The 24,697-nt window shown below is 31.6% G+C and overlaps 2 protein-coding genes across 2 annotated transcripts; both read left to right on the top strand.

The window, feature by feature from the left end:
- Positions 1-7,122: 7,122 nt before the first annotated feature.
- On the top strand, positions 7,123-10,423 carry LOC109816566 (putative leucine-rich repeat receptor-like protein kinase IMK3). Its single transcript, XM_020381632.3, has 2 exons — positions 7,123-9,485; positions 9,585-10,423. The coding sequence occupies exons 1-2, from the start codon at positions 7,337-7,339 to the stop codon at positions 10,187-10,189; spliced, it is 2,754 nt and encodes a 917-aa protein (XP_020237221.1). The 5' UTR covers positions 7,123-7,336; the 3' UTR covers positions 10,190-10,423.
- Positions 10,424-20,654: 10,231 nt separating this feature from the next.
- On the top strand, positions 20,655-24,205 carry LOC109816591 (laccase-12). Its single transcript, XM_020381663.3, has 6 exons — positions 20,655-20,847; positions 20,955-21,106; positions 21,700-21,944; positions 22,142-22,270; positions 22,772-23,740; positions 23,827-24,205. The coding sequence occupies exons 1-6, from the start codon at positions 20,737-20,739 to the stop codon at positions 23,955-23,957; spliced, it is 1,737 nt and encodes a 578-aa protein (XP_020237252.1). The 5' UTR covers positions 20,655-20,736; the 3' UTR covers positions 23,958-24,205.
- The last annotated feature ends 492 nt before the right edge of the window (positions 24,206-24,697 follow it).

Genomic DNA, 24,697 nt, shown 5'->3' with positions numbered 1-24,697 from the left:
ACTAACCATGGAAGCGTAATCCGTCCCCCCAACTCCCGAAGATGAGACCAAACCTGCTGTCTGAGTTCCACCCGAGGATTAGCATAAACGGCAGTACAAACCCAGCTCTTGTTTCCTTCAACAACCGTAAACGAGATGGCCTCAGAGTGAGAGGCAAAATCCGAGGTAGTAGCCGAGCAAGACGTCGTCATCAAGACCCAAATACCCCCGGAGTGCCCCGTAGCCTCAGTACTATAGCACAACTTATAATCCAACTTCTTCCAAAAGGATTCCACCGAAGAAAATTGGCAGTGGGTTTCCAATACAATAAAAATAGACGGGTGATGAAGCCTTACTAACTCTAAAACCCTCCTTTTACCCTTGGCATTAACAGCCCCTCTAATATTCCAACTCAAAATAATAAAACTTGTATTCATTAATTAACACAAGATACGACAAACTCACACTAACATGGCCTCCTCTTCCAAAGGTTGATCAAAGTGCATGACGTCCTCCGTCCCTGGTAACTCTGGTCCACTCTCCTCGGACTCCTGGACTAGGTTGGACGTGCCACCTGTGTGAAGCACACTAGAGACCCAATAATCATTTGAGACCCCCGTCATCCCCGTATGCCCATCTCGTGAGTCCCCTAGAAAGGAGTTGATTGGCGCACTACGAGCATGAGGTGTACCACCGCTAACACCACCCATGGGATTGGACCGTGAATTGGCACCTAAGTCTTCCACTCTGTTACGTTTCTTTGTCTCCCTATTATACCTCGTTGACGTCGAATGCTCATGGATTACAGGGCCCACCACTACACGACTCGGTCCTACTACCTTTTCCTGTACTCGTGGAACTAATTTCGGATTTTCGTGCAGTACATGGCCCACCTCTGCATGGCTCGGCCCTACGACATGCTCCTGTTCACGTGTATGCACTAACCCCCCACGTGGTTTTGAAACATCCTCAATTAACTCAGCCGCAGCGTATATTCCCCTCGTAGAGTATCTCGGCACATTCTGATTCTTCGCATTAGCTTCCGCGGTTCCATTATGAGAGGGAGATCTTCCCTTGCTCAACGGTCTCCCAAGAGTTGGCTTGCGATTCCTCCGTTTCACGATCAGCCAATCCCCGTGCAGATCTGGCGTGATTCCTCCCTGACTATGCGGTATTGATTGATCTCCATTTTCATCACCTGAACCTGCACTGCGCGGTGGATCTCCAGACGACTGCACCACTGTCTCCTTCTCCCCCACGCCATTCGCCACTGACTCCGACTGAGCTGCATGTTGACAGTTCCTCAGTACATGCCCGTAACAGCCACACGACGCGCACAACAGATGTAAGCCCTCATACTCCACGGTATACCAAACACCATTGAGAAAAAATCTCCCTACGACGGGTTCATTTAGGTTAATCTCCACACAGACCCGTGCAAACCTGCCCCGTGTCATGTTCAGAGTATTAAGATCCACCTTGACTGGTTTCCCTATGGCTGATGCAATTGTTAGGAGAACACTCTCATCAAGGGTGAGATTAACGATACTATGTTTGATTAATTTTTTTTTTTAAAAATATTTTTTAATAAAATAATTTTTGTTTATACTTTTTTACGTGTTTGTTTAAATTTTTTTTATATAAAATAAGTAATTTTTTCATTTTAAGAAACAACTCTTACATGTTTCTTAAAAAAATTATATTTTTAAAGATTAAATTATATTTTTAGTCATTTATCTTTTTTTTTTAGATTTATTTTTGTCTTTTATATATTAAAATAATGATTTTAGTTATTTATTTTTTAATTTAAATTAATTTGATCCTTTTAAAATAATGATAATTTTTAATTTTGCAACATAATTTTGAATTAATTTTTAATTAATTTAAGACTTGAAACTTGTAACACTATATTTACCTATATAAAAAGTACAAAATACATAAAAAGACTATACACACAGTAAAAATTATGTGAAAAATATATCTTATGAAATTACAAAATATATGAAAATATTTTTTTAAAAAATTTCAATTTTCACCATGTTTATAACACATTTGGTTTGGACTATAATTTTATTCAACTATTTTCATATAAGTGAATCTTATAAGATAAGTTCCAAGTCTTAAATCAACCAAAAAAATATTCAAAATGATTAATTTGACCTAAATTTAATATATAAAGAAACAAAATGAGTATTTTAAAAGATAAATGATATCAAAATGAATCTAAAAAAATAAGATAAGGAATCATAAATATAATTAAACTTTTTTTAAAAAATAAATAAATCTTTAAAAACATTATTTTTTCAAAAAAAAAATTAAACAAACCAACCCATAAGTTAGCTATCAAATTTTATAAAATAGTATATTTAATATTATTTATCAAATTTAAATTATTAACTTTTATTTGTTGAAATTAAAGTTTTCAGTAAATAGTTTGTTTTACATAATTTTAAAAAATAATTAATATTTCGTTGTCATACTGTTTTTTTCATATAGATTATAAGTATATTTCACATGAGACAACCATCCTTTTTTTTTAATAATCTATATATATTATGTGTACAAACATAATACAAAGTAGAAGAAAAAGTATAAATAAAAATGTATTATATTATGTTTGATCCTTTTATATAAATAAGAGTATTAGCGAAGATGGAATAATTTTGATAAGGTTATATTTGATATTTGAGAAATTTGGATAGTAAAATGATCCCAAACATAATATAATATATTTTTATCTATCCTTTTGACAAGGTTATAATTTTTTTAGGCATTTTATGATTTCTTGAAGGTAATATGAGTTCCCTAAGTTTGTAATTTGATATTGTTTTTAATTGAATTGATTGAAATAATTGACCTGTTGCATGATTAAATCTTTGTATTGTGTTATTAAATCTTAAAGAGCTTGATTTCAAATCTTATTAATTAATAGAATTGGTGTTATATGCTTTCTTACACGTTTATTATTATATCATTACTAAATTAATGGAGATTAACGTATATCAATCATAATTATTTAATTATAATTTGATTTTGATTTTTATAGAAATAATATAATTTAATTTAAATAAGATAGTTTTTTTATTGTTTCTTTATTTAGATACAATTTTTATATGGAGAATAGAATTGGTGTTATATGTTTATTATTTCATCATTATTAAATTAATGAAGATTAGCATATATCAATTAATTAGAATTATTCAATTATAATTTGATTTTGATTTGTATTGGAATAATAGAATTTAATGTCATTAAGATTGGTTTTTATTTTTATTGTTTCCTCATTTAGATATAATTTTTATAAGGGGAATAATTTTCTATATATTTAGTATTAATCTTTTTTTTTCTTTTCCTTAAAATTGGTCCAACAATTACATAAATATATTTTTATTAAATGATCTTTTTAATCATTTTATCATTTTGTTATTATACATTATAGTGATAAAGATTTATTTTTTAAAATAAAAGAAACATATAAATATAAAAGAACTATAATTCTTTCAAAAGAACGCGTGATTGTATTGTATGATTGCTAGTCGTTGATTTCAATATTTTTTTTTCTTGTGCCATTTATTTCTTAAAATGATAAATTAAAGTGTTATCGACATATGCATTCTAAATATTTTTTTTTTGTATAAAGTATTTATTTTTAGATTATATACATCATATATTATAGTATAAAAATTAGTGTGTATTTTGATATTAAATTGATGTTTGAAGGTACATCAAGAGAAATGTCACTTTTATAATAATTTCTCAATTTAAAAAATGTTAGAAAAATATGTTATATTTTTCATACATTTATTATGTTCCTGAAGCAACTATATCAAAAGAATGAAAAAAGGAGATTAAGAAATACCCTAATTAAGTTGGTTTATTATTTATTGAAAACTAAACAAAATAATGAGATTTTTTAATGCACGAGACCATTTCAACTATTATTGTTTCATTCCTTGAAATGAATGTAACAATGTATTGATTTTTGTCTTCTCGTATTCAATAATGTGAGAAGTTAATATTATATGATACTTCAAAAAATAATTGAAGGTTTCAAAAGAGTTAATATATTGTTAGCTAGTGAAACAAAGTTACATATTGATAATATGCTATATTATTTTGAATCTTGTAGAAACCTATTAAGTTTAAGGAAATGTAAAGTATCTTGTAAGTATGAGATTTTACACTTTTACTTGAATAAGAAATATGTATCGGAAAAAATCATTACTTTTTTTTATGGTTTGTATTACACATATATTCAATTAAAACACATTCTCATAAACCAGAAGTTTAGAAATCAAAATAAATTTTTTATTTGGCATGATCGGTAAGGTCATCTTAAAAGTTTTATAATGCAAAAAATAATAAAAAATTGATGTAAACATTTATTGGAGAGTTAGAAGATTCATCAATCTAATAATTTATTATGTTTTTATTATTTTCAATGAAAGTTAATATCACTAAGATAATTGGGAAGGAAACTTTTATATTTTTATAGAACGGATTTAGGGTGATACTTGTAAAATAATACACTTACCATATAGACCATTAAATTAATTTTTGGCTACCATTAATCAATACACTTACCGTTCACATAATTATGTTACAATTACATGTTTATGAGTGTAGAAAAATACCTATTAAAATTTAGAAGAGGTATCATCTTTTTAAATTGATGCATAACTCAATAAATTAGTCATCCATTTTCAACTAAGGATATTTATGTTCACCCAAATAAATTACTAGTCGTATGTAGCATCTCAAAGTAAGTAAACACAACGGATTGATTATCTTAAGTAATATGCAAAATGGAATGTTAAAGAAAAAATAATGTTAAAAACAAAAGAAAACTAGTAGGCTAATAGATTGATTTTTGATCTTTTTTTACACGATGACCTGACATGGGATGTATTGTTTAGAAAAATGTTAAAAGTAGTGGAGATGAAACTCGAACATGACCTCCCACATTATGAAGACCAACTAAGTCACTAATTTGGCATATTTAGTTTATAGTATAAATAATATTTTACATATAACATTACTTCTACTGTTCTACATAGGTTAATTGAACATTTGATTCTAAAGTATTACAATTATACGCAAAATTAAGTTTCATCTCATTTATACACTCATTCCCACATTCATTAGCAAATTAGAAACCTTAGCGAAAAAACCAAAGTTTCCTCCTACACACTTTCTTTTGCCGTATATAGTTACCTATTTTTCAAAATTTTCCATATTCTCTTTTATTTGTACTTTATTCTTTCATTTTTTGCCCCCCTTTCTTTCCATTTCATTGGTGGATACGTCATCTCCCTAATTGTTGACTGATGAGTTTCATGCTTCAGGGACAAATTTTGGGGATGAGCAAAATTATATTAATTCTTCATGATCACTTGTGATGGAGATGATTTTAATTCGGACAAATTAAATTAGTTTACATGGTTTTGATTTTAACAACGTAATAACCACTTGTATCCAAAAAGACAAGATTAAGAAAGAAGAATTCTAAGTACGGATGTAAATCCCAAGATCATTAAACTGAAAAACTTAGATAAACACTTGTTCGAAGTCGTTAGCTCAACTCACAAGTTCTTCATTTTGTTAAAATTGAATATGAAAGAAATCATTTGTCAAAACATCAGAAAAAAAAAAAAAAAGAGTCAAAAGGTGAAAGGTGATTGTTTGCACTTTAATCATATTATTCACAAAATGACTACTAATTTTTGTAGTGAAATTTGTTTTTTCATACATTTTATTTATAATACAAACAAAAAATAAAAATATGATAAAATAATTAAGTAATTGAGAGAAATAAAAAATTATAAAATTCAAACTAACATTAATTTCTTATATCTAAGCAAATAAAATGAATTTCACAGAGATTAAGAAAATTCATTAAATACATTTAATTTTTATAATTTTACTTAAAATATACATCACATTTCTTAAAATATCCTTAACCACATTCATGAAATTTGATATATATAGTACTCTCATTTATTATCATAGGGATATTTTTAGATTAAAAACATTAAATAAAGTTGACTTAATAAAATTTGCTCATATTCTAGTTCAAAAACAAATTAAGATTTTTTTCTTATAAATAAGTTTAGATGAAATATTAACTAAACAGACAAAGGTATACATAATGTTAATTATTTCTATAAAAAAATTTATGCAAAAACTATTTCTCAAAAAAAATATTTTCTAGGATATCATTTTTTAAATAATAAACTGGATAAAAAAAATTAACATTTCTGATATTAGATTATAAAAAATAAAAAATTAATATACCAATCATTCAATGTTTGTTTTTCTAACAAAAATAAATAAATAAAATATAACGATCAAAACTAATTTTATAATATTCTGTCTTGTTAAAATATAAAATTTTCTTTTTTTTTTATTCGAAGTATCCACCGTTGATAGCAAATCTCCTCGTTATGTTGAAGGCACCTTAAAAGGTGAGATAATTGATCCCAAGATTTAACGCAATTACATATATAAGGCAGGATTCGAATCCCTGATTTCGCTTATATAAAATCTGCTTTTATATAAGTTAAAATCGTTCTTGAATTTTTTTTATAAAAATATAAAATATTTCTGAATACAATAAAAAATAATTTTAGCGTTTCTCTATTAAAAAAAACTTTTAAACTTGTATTCAAATATGTTTATAGTCCAAATGTTCCTTTTATAGAAAACGGCGAAGACAAGTTTGTCAAATTTCAAAGGAAATGGGTCGCTATGATCTCATCCAATCCAAGCGTATTGTGGACCAATAGCTAAGTACCATAAAACATGATGATGACGGAGATTTCTTCTCAAATTTCTGGACCGCTATGATATGAATTGCGACTTTCAACTCTTACCACCCAGACCCAGGTCATCAATCATCATAAAACAATTACACCTTTTTTGGATGTTAATAATGTACCCTTTATCTCTTACTTATATCCTTAACTATGCCCTGCGTAATTTTTTTTCTTTAAAACTTATCGGATAATTTCTCTTGCAAGTGCGGTTCTGAATAATTATGATACATGCATAGTTATGTGTTGGTTATTTTTAATTTCTATAGTTTGAGGGAGATGGAGTAATGAAGAAGAAATAGCCGTTGAGGCGCGGATGAGCAATAAAAGAAGAGCGCGCCATGATATTCTTAACTCTGGCAAGAAAACAAGCATGCACAGTTGCACACACTACTTTACTAATAATGCTCTTCACTAGTTACAACTTACAAGGAAAAAAACTAGCCGTTACTCAGAGTTTGTAACAAAAGAGAGCCTCTGAAACTGAACCCGGCATTCTTTCTCTCTCTCACGCTCTCAACCCCCGCGCGCACCTACACTTCTTTATGTCATCACGTGCTCCTTCTCACTCCTCACTACAAAAACAATTCCTTCAACTGTTCCCCTCATGTTCCTACCTATCTTTCTATGCCCTTCTCCACTTCACTCACAACAACAAACACACTCTTCTTGTTCCTCTAACTCAACTCAACTCAACATCTCTTATTCTTTTTACATTCATTGTTTTTATTTTCGTTATGGTAGTGCAGGAAACCAACCCGACTTCACCACGTGGGGTGACAAATGCTGACCATGTTTCTTGTAAGAAGAAAGAAAGATGGAAGATTTGGTCCAAGATGCACAACCCATGTTGTTTTTTCTTTCTCTTGTGTGTTGTGCTTCCCACGTGCTTGAGGCCAGTTTCCTGTGAAGAGGATGGTTGGGATGGGGTGGTTGTGACAGCATCAAACTTGTTAGCACTACAAGCATTCAAGCAAGAGTTGGTTGATCCTGAAGGCTTCTTGAGGAGTTGGAACGACAGTGGCTATGGAGCATGTTCAGGAGGTTGGGTTGGTATCAAGTGTGCTCAGGGACAGGTTATTGTGATCCAGCTTCCGTGGAAGGGGTTGAGGGGGCGCATCACAGATAAAATTGGCCAACTTCAAGGCCTTAGGAAGCTTAGTCTTCATGATAACCTAATCGGGGGCTCAATCCCTTCAACTTTGGGACTTCTTCCCAACCTTAGAGGTGTTCAGTTATTCAACAATAAGCTAACAGGCTCCATCCCTTCTTCTTTAGGTTACTGCCCTTTGCTTCAGTCTCTTGACCTAAGCAACAACTTGCTCACAGGAACAATCCCTTATAGCCTTGCCAATTCCACCAAGCTTTATTGGCTTAACTTGAGTTTTAACTCCTTCTCTGGTCCATTACCAACTAGCCTAACTCACTCATTTTCTCTCACATTCCTTTCTCTTCAGCATAATAATCTATCTGGCCCTCTTCCCAACTCATGGGGTGGGAGTGGGAGTGAGAGTCCCAAGAATGACTTTTTTAGGCTTCAAAATCTGATCTTAGACCATAACTTTTTCACCGGAAATGTTCCTGCTTCTTTGGGTAGCTTAAGAGAACTCAGTGAGGTTTCCCTTAGTCATAACCGGTTTAGTGGAGCTATACCAAATGAAATAGGAACCCTTTCTAGGCTTAAGACACTAGACATTTCTAATAATGCCTTGAATGGGAGCTTGCCTGCTACCCTCTCTAATTTATCCTCACTTACATATCTGAATGCAGAGAACAACCTCCTTGACAATCAAGTCCCTGAATCTTTAGGTACATTGCATAATCTTTCTGTTTTAATTTTGAGTAGGAACCAATTTAGTGGACATATTCCTTCAAGTATTGCAAACATTTCCACGCTTAGGCAGCTTGATTTGTCACTGAATAATCTCAGTGGAGAAATTCCAGTCTCCTTTGACAGTCAAAGTAGTCTAAAACTCTTAAATGTTTCTTACAATAGCCTCTCTGGTTCTGTGCCCGCTCTACTTGCCAAGAGATTCAACTCAAGCTCATTTGTGGGAAATATTCAACTATGTGGCTACAGCCCTTCAACCCCCTGTCTTTCACCAGCTCCATCAGAAGGAGTCATTGCCCCACCTCCTGAAGTGGCAATACACCGCCATCATAGGAAGCTAAGTACCAAAGACATAATTCTCATTGTAGCAGGAGTTCTCCTTGTAGTCCTGATAACACTTTGTTGCATCATGCTCTTCTGCTTGATCAGAAAGAGAGCAACATCAAAGGCAGAGAATGGCAGAGCCAGAGCCGGCGGTACTAGCATAGAAAAAGGAGTCCCTCCTGTTGCTGCTGGTGATGTTGAAGCAGGTGGGGAGGTTGGAGGGAAACTAGTCCATTTTGATGGACCAATGGCTTTCACAGCTGATGATCTCTTGTGTGCAACAGCTGAGATAATGGGAAAGAGCACCTATGGAACTGTGTATAAGGCTATATTGGAGGATGGAAGTCAAGTTGCAGTGAAAAGATTGAGGGAAAAGATCACTAAAGGTCAGAGAGAATTTGAATCAGAAGTTAGTGTTCTAGGAAAAATTAGGCACCCCAATGTTTTGGCTATGAGGGCCTATTACTTGGGACCAAAAGGTGAAAAGCTTCTGGTTTTTGATTATATGCCTAAAGGAAGTCTTGCTTCTTTCCTACATGGTAAGTTTGGTATTTGCAAATATTGACATGGTCATCGTATTTGTTCTATTGATAGAGCTTATCAATAAGTCAAATATTTTCTCTTCCATCTTGATGCAGGTGGTGGAACTGAAACATCCATTGATTGGCCAACAAGGATGAAAATAGCACAGGACTTGGCTCGTGGCTTGTTTTACCTTCATTCCCAGGAGAACATTGTACATGGGAACCTTACATCTAGCAATGTGTTGCTTGATGAGAACACAAATGCTAAAATTGCAGATTTTGGTCTTTCTAGGTTGATGACAACTGCTGCTAATTCCAACGTCATAGCTACTGCTGGAGCATTGGGATACCGTGCACCTGAGCTCTCAAAGCTTAAGAAAGCAAACACTAAAACTGATATCTACAGTCTTGGTGTTATCTTGTTAGAACTCCTAACGAGGAAGTCACCTGGGGTGTCTATGAATGGAGTAGATTTGCCTCAGTGGGTTGCTTCTATTGTCAAAGAGGAGTGGACAAATGAGGTTTTTGATGCTGACTTGATGAGAGATGCATCAACAGTTAGTGATGAGTTGCTAAATACATTGAAGCTTGCTTTGCACTGTGTTGATCCTTCTCCATCAGCACGACCAGAAGTTCATCAGGTGCTCCAGCAGTTGGAAGAGATTAGACAAGAGAGATCAGTCACAGCTAGTCCTGGCGATGATCCTAACATCATATAGGACAAATTTTGCATTGAACCTTTTCTTTCATTTTTTTTTGCATGCCAGAAGTAGTAGTAGGTCCATTATATACATATTCTATAATTCTTTCATTCTTATATTAATTTTGCCAATTTGAATGCTTGAGTTTGTAAATACTACATACTATATAATAAGGTGGATTCCCTCTCCCCCAAAGTTGGTGTGTGATTCTGTTTCCTCCAAGGAATATAATAGTTGAAATAATTGCTCTCAGGAACAGTTGTTGTTTCTTCTGAAGATTCTCTCACACAGATGCTATCTTTTATGCATTCCCTGCTATAAAATGTATTATCTAGATTTCTAACTGTTCTGTATCATAAATAGCCTAGGCTTCCTGAAGATATACACCATAGGAGTTTGGAAACATGTTTGCTAATAATGATTCACATCCGGCTGAAGCTACAAAGAGAGAGTAGTTTCTGCATTTTCTTAAAATCTGACATGAAAAAAACAGTGAGACTTGACTTGGGAATGTGTATCCAAACACACTTATTTTCCTGCAAGCATTCCAGGTTCACATCTGATCTTGTATGACAATACCTTCCAAGATAATGGCTTCAAACAATGGCTCTAGAAATTTGAAGTAATTTTATACAATTTTTCTATTGTGATAAAGTTGATCAGCTGTGAACAATACCAATAATATCTAGAATTGGAAATCTCTATCAACTGGAACAAACAACACACCTAGAAAAGGGATAAATGATAGGATAGTTAACGACCCTGAAAGTTAGAACCTATAATTGCAACAACAAAGGAAAAAACCACCCAACATAGTTCCAACTTGAAAATTCATTCAATAGAAAGTTAAATATGTAAAAGATGGTTCTGTTCAAATCACTTGACAGATATACATTAGAAGATTTGTCATTATGAAAGTTCGCTATATAAATAAATACACAAGCTAAAGAATATCATTCAAATGCTTGATTGTTTATGTTCCGACTATAAATCCTATCGTTAGGGTTATCATATTTGAAGTATTGTTCATTTTAATACTCATTGAACGTCAAGGTTTTTATCTTTGAAAAGACATCTTGGTGGATTAAGGATAGAATATTAAACTACTTTTAATCTTAAGTGATATGAGACTTTTAAACATATCAAAACAAGTCTTCCAATGAAGGTTAAGAGACAAGAGTGACTTAGTCCCTTCTCCTAATGTCAATGTTTCAACCATAAATCTATTGACATTGTTAAAGTTACTGTGTCTAAGGTGTTGTCTATTTTAATACTTGTTGAATCGTTATGATTTTATTCATAAAAAAATGTTTTGATGGATTAAAGTAAGGAGGTATTTATACAATATCCTTAATCTCCATTCTTAAATGACATGAGACTTTTAATGATATTAAAACAGTTTTGATTTTCAACTCTTTATAATCTTCTTTGATGAAATAGTTGCCACATTTCTCATGTAAGTTGCTTGTATACTCCCACAATCAAATAAGGTTTCATCAGTCTCAATTCTCAAATTATGTTTTACAAAAACTAATTGATGGTGATAAACAGACAATTGATGAGAAATGTTTTTCAACCACCACCATAACTACCGTCTGCCAACAACCTAGTATCAACCAAGACCACATTAACAGACAATCTTCAGAGAAACACTGTTAAGTTGCTGCTAAAGAGGCACCATCTCACGGGTAGATCAAACAGTATCATCAATAATAAAATCCGTATCATTTGACCAGCAAATAATTATGAATTTTGAATGTTCTATCAAAGTACATTACTTAGGTGCAAGTCTTATAATTGTTCAATCGATGACATTCAATTGATTTGGTTATGAAATATATTTTCAATTTTTTTTGTATTTACTTTTTTATCATATAAAATGAGTATATTTTTAAATGGATTATTACTTGAAAATTATTTTTGCATCCAAAATATCGATTGTATATCATATTATTTTCTCTCCTCCTGAGCAATTCTTGCGTGATGGTCTTATATCATATTGACCTAACGAAAACTTGGTAGGAGAAGATTTGGGATGTCCAACGAAAGTTTGTGAGAAAATAAATAGAATTGGAAAATTGCTTCAATAACTGCATTGCACACTTATTATTAACAAGATTAAGTTTTTTAGGTCTAAAAAATTATGATTTTTTATATTTATTCTCATTCTAAATATTAATATATATTTCTCTTTAATATCTTTTATATATATTAACGGAATTGAGGCATCCCGTACTTCTATATTTATTTAAAAGTATTTAAGAATTATTAATAATTATTGAATTAATTAGTATTATACTTAATTTTCAAAATTTAAAATTTTAGATTCAAGAATTGGATTTAGTTAATTTTTAATATTATTTTTTATTATTTAAAAATTTAAAAATAAAATAATAAAAAAATTATAAACACAAAAACAGAACATCCCTTTATAATTTGTATAGATATTATAATTTTTATTCGGTCCTCTTAAAATTCACATGTCTTCCATTTGGTCTTCTACTTAAAGAGACCAAGCAAAAAAATTGTCCTAGGAGAATCAAATGAGAAGAAACAAAAAAGAAGAGAGATATTATTTGATGCTAACAAATGTTTTATAGAGGACTAATTCGAAAAATTAAAATAAGAGGTCAAATAAAAAAATTTACCAATTTTTGAAGGACAAATTATTATTATTATTTTCCCTAGAATGAAGCATTATATAAATTTGATCATGTTTTATTTTAACAGCAATACATGATACCACTGGTAGAGTTCGAGTCTGAATGATATATTAAGCTACAATATATTATATATGAATTTGAAAAGTGAAACTAGATGAATGAAAAATTATAGGGATTTGTTAAAATAGTTTTCTTGATTTAATTAGGATCATTTTTAATCTAATGCAAAAGAATTAAGCCATTGTGTTATGTTACTCAATTAGTAGTTTTGCCATCGTGTTAAGTTACTTGGTCAATTTTTTTTTTTAAAGTGAAATGGCCATTTGTGTGTTATGATAGTTGTAGAGAAATTTTGTCATAATTGAATTCTATTATTTCAAAATCCTGTTTAGATTAATTGAGCTAGCCTTTCAATTGAAGGTATGCATGTATAAACCACAAACGTGTTGCATTTCTTCCCATTGTGGTACCACTTGTACCATCAAGAGGGACATTGGATGGTCATAAAATGGTGCATACACACCACAATTTTATACACCATTATAGTGACTTTCGACCTCTCACTCCCAGTCCCAGGTCCACAATTACTCTATTCAACTTGTGAAGAGTGAAGACTATCACTGAAACCCACTACGGAAGTCCATAAAATGGTGCATGCTCACCAAAAGTTTATACACCATTATAGCGACTTTCGACCTCTCACTCCCACATCCACATGCTCTATTCAACTTCTAAACACTATCACTAATACCTATATATTATAGCTTCATCAGGGTAACATGCTTTTTAAGTTTTAACCAAAAACAACGTATCATTCAGCGTGACCTTTAAGAAGGCCCCATTGTAACAGAAGACGAACATGATGAATTTCTCTTTAATTTCGTTTACTAACTTTCATAATTATTTAACTAATTAGCGCCTCTTTTTTCAATTGATATATAATTTTAGTTCTTCTATTTTAAAATAAAGATATTTAGTTATTTTTAATTTTAAAAATATATAATTTTGACTATTCGGTCAAATTGATATCTACCAATTATTAAATTTTAATGTTTATTTATATTTAAGTGATATAACATTTAGTAACATGATATTTAAAAATAAATATTAATAAATCGTAAGAATAAACACAAATACAGGTCTTTTGCATATTAATTTTTTTAATTTTTATATGTATATATTATGTTATTAAATATTGCATCATCATTTAAGTGGTAATAGATTATCGAACAATGTCAAAATTTAAAAGTAGAAAAAAATTATTTTTAAAAATAAAGGGACAGAATAACTCTATTTTAAAATAAAAGATCAAAATTATGAATCAACAAAAATAAGGAAACCAAAAATGTTATTTAGCCTAATTATTTCAATTATAAAAAATTGATCGTGGAACTAAAAGATACATAATTAATACCAACATTGAAACAAGTAGTAGCAGTTTGTGCCACTTAATCAAGATATTCAAAGTTTGATCCTAACTTTAACTAAGTTGAGAGGAGAATACTCATCTTGTATGCACTTGTGATTCTCGATAGAGATTAGTCATTATTTCTATCCGTGGATATTTCTTACCAATATCATCATATTATCCACACAAAAAAAAGATACAAAATTAATTAGATTTTTATAAATCAAAATTTCTTCTTGAATGCATAAAACCACACAATTATGATATTTAAAAGATTAAAATGACTTAATTAAAACTAAACTCAAATAATTAAGTTATTTAAAAAATTAAAAACATATATAAGTCTTTTTTTTTAATTATATCATTTATTTATTTTCTCTCTCTTTCTCTCATATTTTCTACCTTTGTATGCTCAAAATAGGACGTACATTCCTAAATAATTAAGAAGTTGATTCCCGTTTATAATTAACTATGAAAATATAAAGAGTCAATCAAACTTGATTCGAGTAGAATTGAATTTAATTAAATCTTTAAGTAAGGTTGTGTGTTCAATCTTGTGGTGGAAAAAAGTGACCGAGAGGAAAAGCACACTAAAGATGTCTTTATTTAGGTTGATATAAATTAATCATGAATAAAATCAATAGATATTTTGTATCAGTAATACAATTGTTTGCTGGGTTTCATTAATTGTTCCCAAATTGTCGTGTGGCAGAGGCTTGAGTGGGTCAAGTCATCATTGAGACACATGACGCTTGCGCTAGTACGGTTAAGTAAAAAAAGTTGTATCCTGACTACCAACTATAACTTTTGGCCTAGTGGTAAGTGTTCGGTCCAATAACAATTAAACAACATAATTAAGGGTTTAATTTTTACCAAAAAAGTATCACTTTTGGTATCCAAAGGAGTAGGAAGAATCAAATTGGAGTGAATTTGAGACATATTCTCATCCGATCTAATTAACTTTAATTGATTTAGATTGGTTTGATTTTTTTTTAGTCTAATCCAATAATATTTGCGTTTTTTTGTCCTGTCATATATAAGTTTTCTCTAATTCAAAGACTATCTCACTCATAATATTGTAATTATTGTTAGTTCAATGACTTTTCACATACAACAAGAATTGAACATGAATTCTTTACTAAATAGATAATACTTACATGTAATACAACATTATATTATCAAATTCTATTGATAAAGTGGTAGAAATCGGAGTAGAATACATAAAATCTTAAGTTTAAAAATCTAACATCATTGTAATTTTTATTAAATAAAGAAATTAATTGATAAAATATCTAATATTAAAATTTTATTTATCAACGTTATAATTTTGAATGAGCTTATTTATTTTTTGTGAAAATCTAAACTTCATAGTATAAAATAAACTTAACAATTATTTTTTTAATCAAATGAATAAGTTAATTCGATTCTTAAAATCTAAAATTAAATATCTAAATCAAACCGATTGGATTGGAAATTTTCTAATCCTTTAAAAATTTGATAATCCGTACTATTTTTTTTTTCAATTTAGTTTAGATTTATTGAATTATTAGATTGGGTCGGGCATGTGCCCACTGCCCACCCTTATTTAAGTGCATGTATCTTATATATAAAATTTCTAAAGAAAAATCTTATACAAAGTTTCCTCTAACAATCACATAATAATAAAATTGTGAGGGAAAAAAATCATAAAAATGGGCTAAACGATCATTGTCGGGTACTATTAGAAACTTATTACCAAAATGGGGCTGTTTTGAAACATTTTACACCTTTGGGGCTCTTTTATTGGGTGTCGCTATGGCCCATAGCGACACCCATGACACGTGGCATTTTTTGGTCTGAATATGAGCCATGAACGCCATATTGGTAGAGTCGCTGTAGCTGGTAGAGACCTTCAAAGAGTCGCTATAGCCTATAACGACTCAAATCGGCTAAAAACGAAAAAAAAAAATTTATTTGGGGCGCTATAGCCCATAGCTCCACTCAGGCGCTATGGGCCACAGCGCCTGTATTAAAAATATATCTGATATTTTTAAAATATATCTTATATTTTTAAAATTTAATTTTTTTTATACAAATTTATAAAAAAATAACAGGTAAAAGGGAAAAAAAGATTGAAATAAGAAAAAAATGTTAATTTTAAAAAATAAGTAATAAAATGTAAAAAATAATTAAAAAACGAAGAAAAAAAAAATTTATTTGGGGCGCTATGGCCCATAGCTCCACTCAGGCGCTATGGGCCACAGCGCCTGTGTTAAAAATATATCTAATATTTTTAAAATATATCTTATATTTTTAAAATTTAAATTTTTTTTACAAATTTATAAAAAAATAACAGGTAAAAGGGAAAAAAAGATTGAAATAAGAAAAAAATGTTAATTTTAAAAAATAAGTAATAAAATGTAAAAAATAATTTAAAAATAAATAAATAAATTATTTGGGGCGCTATGGCCCATAGCTCCACTCAGGCGCTATGGGCCACAGCGCCTGTATTAAAAATATAAAAATTTTAAAATAAATTATAAAAAAATTTGTGATAAAAGGAAAAATAAGAAATGAGGCGTTGCAACTCATAGCGCCTCATTAATTGACCGCCTGCGTGACCACACAGAGGCTGACACGTGTCCACAGCTAATTTGAGGCGTTGCAACTCATAGCGCCTCATTAATTGACCGCCTGCGTGACCACACAAAGGCTGACACGTGTCCACAGCTAATTTGAGGCGTTGCAACTCATAGCGCCTCACTTGGCGCGTAATAAATTCACCGCGTGCTTAGCCAATGAGACGCTGACACGTGGCACTACGGTTAATTTTTTTTTTTTTTTACACTTATGTTAATTAAAAAAAATTGATTTATATTTGAAATACGTTTAATTTATTTCTGCTTAAATATTGAATTTATTTATTTTAATTCTGTTTTAATTTTATTTAATTATAAAAAATAAGTTTATTTAAATTTTGAATTTATTTAATTTAATTCTGTTTTAATTTTATTTAATTAGAAAAAAAGTTTATTTAAATTTTTTAATTTATTTAATTTAATTCTGTTTTAATTTTATTTAATTTGAAAATAAGTTTATTTAAATTTTTAATTTATTTAATTTAATTTAATTCTATTTTAATTTTATTTAATGTAAAAAATAATTAAAAAAAAAAAAAATGGGGCGCTGTGAGCCACAGCGCCACTCAGGCGTACTGGGCCACAGCGCCTGTTAAGAAAATAATGTAAAAAATAATTGAAAAACGAAAAAAAAAAAAAAATGGGGCGCTGTGAGCCACAGCGCCACTTAGGCGTACTGGGCAAGCCTATAGCGACACTGGTCCAGCCCAATCAAGCCTAAAAAAAAAAAAAACCCACGTGTCATGGGTGTCGCTATGGCCCATAGCGACACCCAATAAAAGAGCCCCAAAGGTGTAAATTGTTTCAAAACAGCATTATTTTAGTAATAAATTTTAAAAAATGCGCTACAGTGGTCGTTTAGCCCATAAAAATGAGGCCACAAACCCATTTATAAATTCCATGTTATCTCTAACGACATCTGGTGTAGTTCCTATTTTTGCCTTTCTTAAGAATCTGACGAGTCAGTAACAAACTCTACCAACTTGTCTAATGCACTGTCATGATTTCTTGTTCACCTATCAAATCCCAATTTGGTTTCTCCATCTCTTTTTATATTCATGTCTGTCACCCTCATTTTTCATTTCACACGCTTTCTTTTTCCGACTCTAACGGTCGCCTCTAAATCAAATTAATACCAAAAATTACGCCCCTACATTTTTTCTAATTTTTAACTGAATATATACTTTTTATATATAAAATAACATCGGTTGCATATTACTAAAAATAATAAATTATTAATATATATGTCAATAATTAAATGTGACTTATTTTTTTATTATTTAATTTTAACTTTTAAATTATATTTTAAATACCATGTTTATCATGATTTAAAAAATATTTTAATTTTATGAAATAAATTTTAAAATAAAAAATTATTATTTTTAAAATTAAAAATAATAAAACAAAATATTGAACATAATTCAAAAAGAATAATAGACATATATATAATTCAAAATATGAATTAAATTTTATTTTTTTCTTACTTTAACTTACTAATAACATTATTTTAAGAAAGAAAAATAATTTTTAAAAATAAGAAAATAAATGTATATTATTTAAACAAATTTCAAAGAAGTAAGTACAATTTTTCCAAATTAATATAATTCTATTTGGACAAGAAAGTTAAAGTTAAATTATGAATTTTAATTTTTAAACAAGTTATACAAGAAAGTTTGTATAAAAATTAAGCATAAAAATAATTTTAACTTAGAATAATTTAACTTTTTATTTTATTTTATATATATTATAATTATATAGGCTTTAGGCTAACGGTTGTTATCAACTCAGATGCAACCATCATTCATCAATGAATCCTTTTATATCAATCTAGAAAGAACATTCAGATTTCAGACTAGAGTTTCTTATACAGATTGGATGATCTAACTCGAAGTATTCCATGATAACATCATTCCTAGCTTGCGATTCAAGATTTATGTATTATATCAGAAATTCATTTTACAGTGGGTCAGGACAAATCGTAGACCAGTCCAAGCTTGTCTGATCCCTGTTTCCACGCTTTACCCGTGAAGGAGCTTTCAAATGTCAAACCCACCTGTGCAGTGACCAGAATATCACACTCATCAGGGTCCACACTAGCTGAATTACTTGGCTGAATCAATAAAATATTAATATAGATAAAATGCATCAAACAATAAAAGTTATATTAACGATAATTTCATATTATTAATAGTGTAAAAGTATTTCACCATGTCAATGCTTTATTATTATATTTTAATTACAGAAAAAAACTAAACACTTACGATATAAAGTAGTTCTAAATTGATTCTCATTCACAAATCATTTATTTTTATAATAATTACGTGGTATAAAAGAAAATTAAAGCTAGTATAAAAGTCATCTTTGAATGTTATTAAAAAAGCCCTTTCTTCATTATATAGATTGTCAAACATTTGAAAAATTAACAAGTGTGACCTTTGAGATTATAGTTGAACATGTGGTAGTATGGTGACCTAGCTAATGTTCGTCAAAATGATGTGTCCCTAGTACTGCCAAGTACGTATCTTTGATACGACATTCCTGTGCGTGTAATTCGTTGCTGATCTCATTCTCATCCATGCGTAAAATTAAATTAAAAATTATGTTGGTGACGGGCCACCTAATTTAATACTTTCGATATATTTTTCATAAGTATCTCTAACTAAATTCTTGTTAGATGCAATCAAATCAATTTAGTTATGGTGCTTTTATAATTTATTTGCTTCATCCTATGGCAGTAGTCTACGGTACTTGCAATCAATCAAAACTATTAACCTAAATATCCAGTATAAGAATCATTAATTAATGAATAACTAGCCATGTTTTACCAGACAGAAAATGAAGGAGGGTGAGGAACACCCAACCTATATAACCCATAATAAGAGCCAGATCTTCACAACAAACAAAGGGTGCTGCTTCAGACCTTCATGTATGATGTATCATACTTGTTTCTAACGCGGAATTTTTTATTTTATATTTTTTTTATATTTATAATTAACAATCATTAGAAGACTTAAAGTGCTTTTTTTTTTATTACCAAAGAGAATAAATATTATATATTCGGCGTTCCCTTCGAAAAAAAAAAAAAGATTATTGGGCGCTTTATCCCACAATCACCTGAATAAGAAAAAAAAGTCAAATTGGACTGTTGCAAAAGTGGCACGATCTTTGTGTCTTAAACTTTTTAGCAATAAAATATTCTCTTTTCCACAAATCACAAGAATTCCTTAGATGAAAAGAAAGGGCATTTATTGGACACTTTACACTAAATTATATGTAGTTTTCTGCAGGTAATTTTCAAGAATTCCTTTGGTAATTTTCATTGGAGAGCTTGAGTTGCAAAGCAAAGAATTAATAAAGTTAAAATGCTTTTGTTTTGGTCTTTTTGGAATGTTATGCTTTTGCTAAAAGGAGTAATTAACCTTGTTATAATGCAAGTCAGAAAGAGTAGGATAAGTAGAATAATGTTAAAGTGTTAGTCTTATTACTTGATTATACTTTTAAAATATGATTATTATTATTATTATTATTTACTTATGTACTTAATTTCGATTATCTCATCAATCGATATGAAATCTTCTAATATAGTTATGCTTACAAAAATTCAGCTTCTATCCGAATACTTCTTAAATAAGCATTCATGCACTTAATTAACTAGCTGGTGTAACAACTCCTATAGGTTTGAACTAAGTTAAGTTTCCCTTTGGTGTCTGACCTCAACGAAATGAACCTAATCTGCCAACCTCAAATGACTTTATCTCTCTCTCCCCCTCTAATCCCCCTATAAAAGCACCTTCTCCCACTCTCACTTGCATTGCAACCTTAACATACAACATTCACACAAAAGTGTTCATTGCTCGCTAGCTACCTAGCTAAAACATGGAACCTGTCAAGTTCATTCTCAACAATGCCAAATACTCCTCCATCTTCTTAGCTATCTTTGTGCTCTTAGCTTCAGCAAATGCCAAAGTTCACGAGCATGAGTTTGTTGTACGTTCTCTCACTCTCTTTCTCTTTCTTTCTTAGGGGTCTAAATTTCTTTCATTTATTCTTTTTTTTGTTGGATAATAATTACTTAACTGGTGGTAATGGAATAGGTTGAAGCAACTCCAGTGAAGAGGCTGTGCAAAACCCACAACACTATCACCGTGAATGGGCAATACCCGGGCCCAACGTTGGAGATTAACAATGGAGACACTTTGGTCGTCAAAGTCACTAACAAAGCTCGTTACAATCTGACCATTCATTGGTATAATATCAAGCTAATATTTTAACTTCATTAGTAGACCTTTGACTTAACCAATATATCTTACTCATTTCCTTACTACAACTATAGAAGACACACACGTATATAAATTAGTGGAAGTAATACTTATATGATAACTAATTTATTAACCAAAGTCGCTAATATGTAGATCCTTCCCGGATACATTATACTCTATTCAAAAATATTTTTCACTCCTTATGTTTTCTTATACTACTCAATATATATACTCCTTTTTATACTAAAATGGAACTAGTTTTTCTCACTATTTTACATGTAAAGAATAATGAATAAAAAAGTACATATTTTTAATTTTCTTAAATCCTAATTTTTACATCTACTGTATACTAATTACTCTATTTCTCTTCTAATCTCGTTTCTCTATCTAGCTAGGCGTATAGTATACGTTCTATTAGAATGTGAAAAAATAATTTCTCATAATCTTATATGCATGATAGCATAGTACGATCGAGCTTGAAAGTTTTAAAATTAAGCAAGGAGTTGTATGACCATTTTGTTTTTCGGTTTGAACAAATATAATTGATCAATTGCTCATTGTTTCTTATATATGTCCTTAGGCACGGTGTTAGGCAAATGAGAACAGGATGGGCTGATGGACCAGAATTTGTGACTCAATGCCCTATTCGTCCTGGAGGAAGTTACACCTACCGTTTCACCGTCCAAGGACAAGAAGGCACACTTTGGTGGCACGCTCATAGTTCATGGTTAAGGGCCACAGTTTATGGTGCCCTAATCATTCGTCCTAGGGAAGGAGAACCCTACCCTTTCCCCAAGCCAAAGCACGAGACACCCATTCTTCTTGGTAATCAATTTTCCTTATTCACACATGCATAATTTGTAATTATAACATTGATGGAGCTAGGTAATTTAGAAGATACAAAAGATCATTAAAAGGGTAAAAAGTGCTTGTGACAATAATTAAAGAGGGAGTGGAAATTGTGTTTTTGTCGTTGTTGGTTTTGGACAAATATTAAACGGTGGAAGTGGTGATTTAATTAGGGGAATGGTGGGACGCAAACCCTATCGATGTTGTGAGGCAGGCCACACGAACAGGGGGAGCTCCAAACGTGTCTGATGCATACACCATCAATGGTCAACCTGGTGATCTTTACAAGTGCTCTAGCAAAGGTTTGATTATTATTCCTTCTTATTAATTTTGATTACATTGAACATGTCACATATCTTGTTTAGCAAAGCAAAATATTTAAAACATGATGCAGTCGTGAAAAAGAGAAGCGTTCTGGGAAAAGACGTATGATATGAAATTATTAAAGATGTCAATTATTTATGAAACAAGTCAACAATAGGTTGTTTTTTTGGTACACCGTCAATTTGATGGCCTTTTTACTTTTTCTTCTCTTTTAAAGACAAAAGCGTCTCCCCGACCAAAAATGTATACTTAATGTTTATAATAGATTATTTATATCATTATACATTTTTATTATTAATAATTTTTTAAAACATCAAATTTTCATTCAAAATGACAAACTAATAGACTAAAAGACATAAGAAATAAAAAAAAAAAATTTCTAATTAGATATACAATAATTTAATTGATTAACAAGGTAAACTTAAACTATTTAGTCTTGCATGAACATATATGGGTTTGACGTGAAATTGGCAATGCAGACACGACCATCGTGCCAATATACGCCGGCGAAACGAACCTCCTCCGTGTGATAAACGCTGCACTGAACCAACCCCTCTTCTTCACGGTGGCAAACCACAAACTCACAGTGGTTGGCGCCGACGCCTCCTACCTGAAACCCTTCACCACCAAAGTCCTCATGCTGGGCCCCGGCCAAACCACCGACGTCCTCCTCACCGCCGACCAGCCCCCCTCCCGCTACTACATCGCCGCCCGCGCCTACCAGTCGGCCCAAAACGCCGCCTTCGACAACACCACCACGACCGCCATCCTCCACTACAACCGCCACCCTCGCCCTCACCACCACCACCACACCACCAAAACGAAACCCCTCATGCCCCCTCTCCCCGCATTCAACGACACCAACACCGTCACAGCCTTCAGCAAAAGGTTCCGAAGCCCTAGAAGAGTCGAAGTCCCCGCCGAAGTGGACGAAAGCCTCTTCTTCACGGTGGGCCTGGGCCTGAACAAGTGCCCCAAAAGCTTCAACAAAAGCCAACGGTGCCAGGGGCCCAACGGAACCCGATTCACGGCCAGCATCAACAACGTCTCCTTCGTGCTCCCCAACAACGTCTCCATCTTGCAGGCGCACTACGAAGCCATCCCCGGCGTCTTCACCACCGACTTTCCCGCGAGGCCGCCGGTGAAGTTCGACTACACCGGAAACGTGAGCCGGTCGCTGTGGCAACCTCTTCCCGGGACGAAGGCGCATAAGCTGAAGTTTGGGTCGAGGGTGGAGATTGTGCTGCAGGATACTAGCATTGTCACTCCTGAGAACCACCCCATTCATCTTCATGGCTATGATTTCTACATCGTTGCCGAAGGGTTCGGGAATTTTGACGCTAAGAAAGATACCAAGAAATTCAACCTTGTTGATCCACCTTTGAGGAACACTGTGGCTGTGCCTGTAAATGGATGGGCAGTTATTCGATTTGTCGCTGATAACCCGGGTACGTAATTAACTATATACTTTCTTTCTACTCTTCATTATTATTTTTTTCACTATAATTTGTGATTAAATGGTGTTAATTTCTAGGTGCCTGGCTTTTGCATTGTCACTTGGACGTTCACATTGGCTGGGGTTTGGCCACGGTATTGTTGGTTGAGAACGGAGTTGGGAAATTGCAATCCATAGAGCCCCCTCCTCTGGATCTTCCTCTTTGTTAGGATCATTTCAAACTAATCATGCCTTCAATATTTTTTTCCCTAGTTTCGAAATCCTGTATTTCGGGAGTTTTTTCAATTTTGTTTTGTTGCAGTTGTGCTTTTTAAGTACAGATAAATTGGGTTGGGAACTTAGGAGAGATCGATGTTGTTGTGGTTTAGTTAAATTGATGTTTTATTTTTCCCAATAGTTCATGTTTCAAACAGATTGCAAGTTTTGATTATATAAATATGCCGTTTCTTGCCCTTTATATTTTTGTTACAATTCTTGCCTTAAAAATATGACTAAAAGTTATAAAATGTTTTTTGCTTTCTTGGTTTTCATTAAGCTACACGTGCAAGTATATCCAAATTCAGACTACTCTATTTTTATTTTATGTATATATTATTAACTTAGGCCATTGCAATTGAGAAGCTGAAAGCAACTAGCACTGGTCATGTGAGTGGGTGGCAAACGTGCGGTCCAGTAGTCCTCTTGAGTTTTAGCCCAATAATCTCATCAAATGAAACTATAGGCCCGCTTCACAAATTTTCAAAGGTTCCATCTCCTTTTTTCTATAAGTATACCTCCTTTTAAAAAAAAAAATTAAAATCTTAAAATATTTTTAATTTTTAATTTTTAATTTTTTAATTTTACACTCACAACATTTAATTTAGTACTTTTTCTTTATATATCTTTCCTCATTTTTTCAATTTTCACATACACCCCCTTATATTTTCTTCACCTCACCTATTTTGATAGA

Source organism: Cajanus cajan, chromosome 3 (genome assembly GCF_000230855.2).
Source record: "Cajanus cajan strain Asha chromosome 3, NIPB_CcT2T_4, whole genome shotgun sequence".
Taxonomy (NCBI): domain Eukaryota; kingdom Viridiplantae; phylum Streptophyta; class Magnoliopsida; order Fabales; family Fabaceae; genus Cajanus; species Cajanus cajan.
This window is presented reverse-complemented; position numbering and strand designations above follow the sequence as displayed.

Coding starts and splice junctions, on each gene's coding strand:
- LOC109816566 (XM_020381632.3), top strand. CDS start 7,337: ATGTCATCACGTGCTCCTTCTCACTCCTCACTACAAAAACAATTCCTT. Junction 9,486..9,584: donor TCTTGCTTCTTTCCTACATG/GTAAGTTTGGTA, acceptor ATCTTGATGCAG/GTGGTGGAACTGAAACATCC.
- LOC109816591 (XM_020381663.3), top strand. CDS start 20,737: ATGGAACCTGTCAAGTTCATTCTCAACAATGCCAAATACTCCTCCATC. Junction 21,945..22,141: donor CGAGACACCCATTCTTCTTG/GTAATCAATTTT, acceptor TGATTTAATTAG/GGGAATGGTGGGACGCAAAC. Junction 22,271..22,771: donor TTACAAGTGCTCTAGCAAAG/GTTTGATTATTA, acceptor TTGGCAATGCAG/ACACGACCATCGTGCCAATA.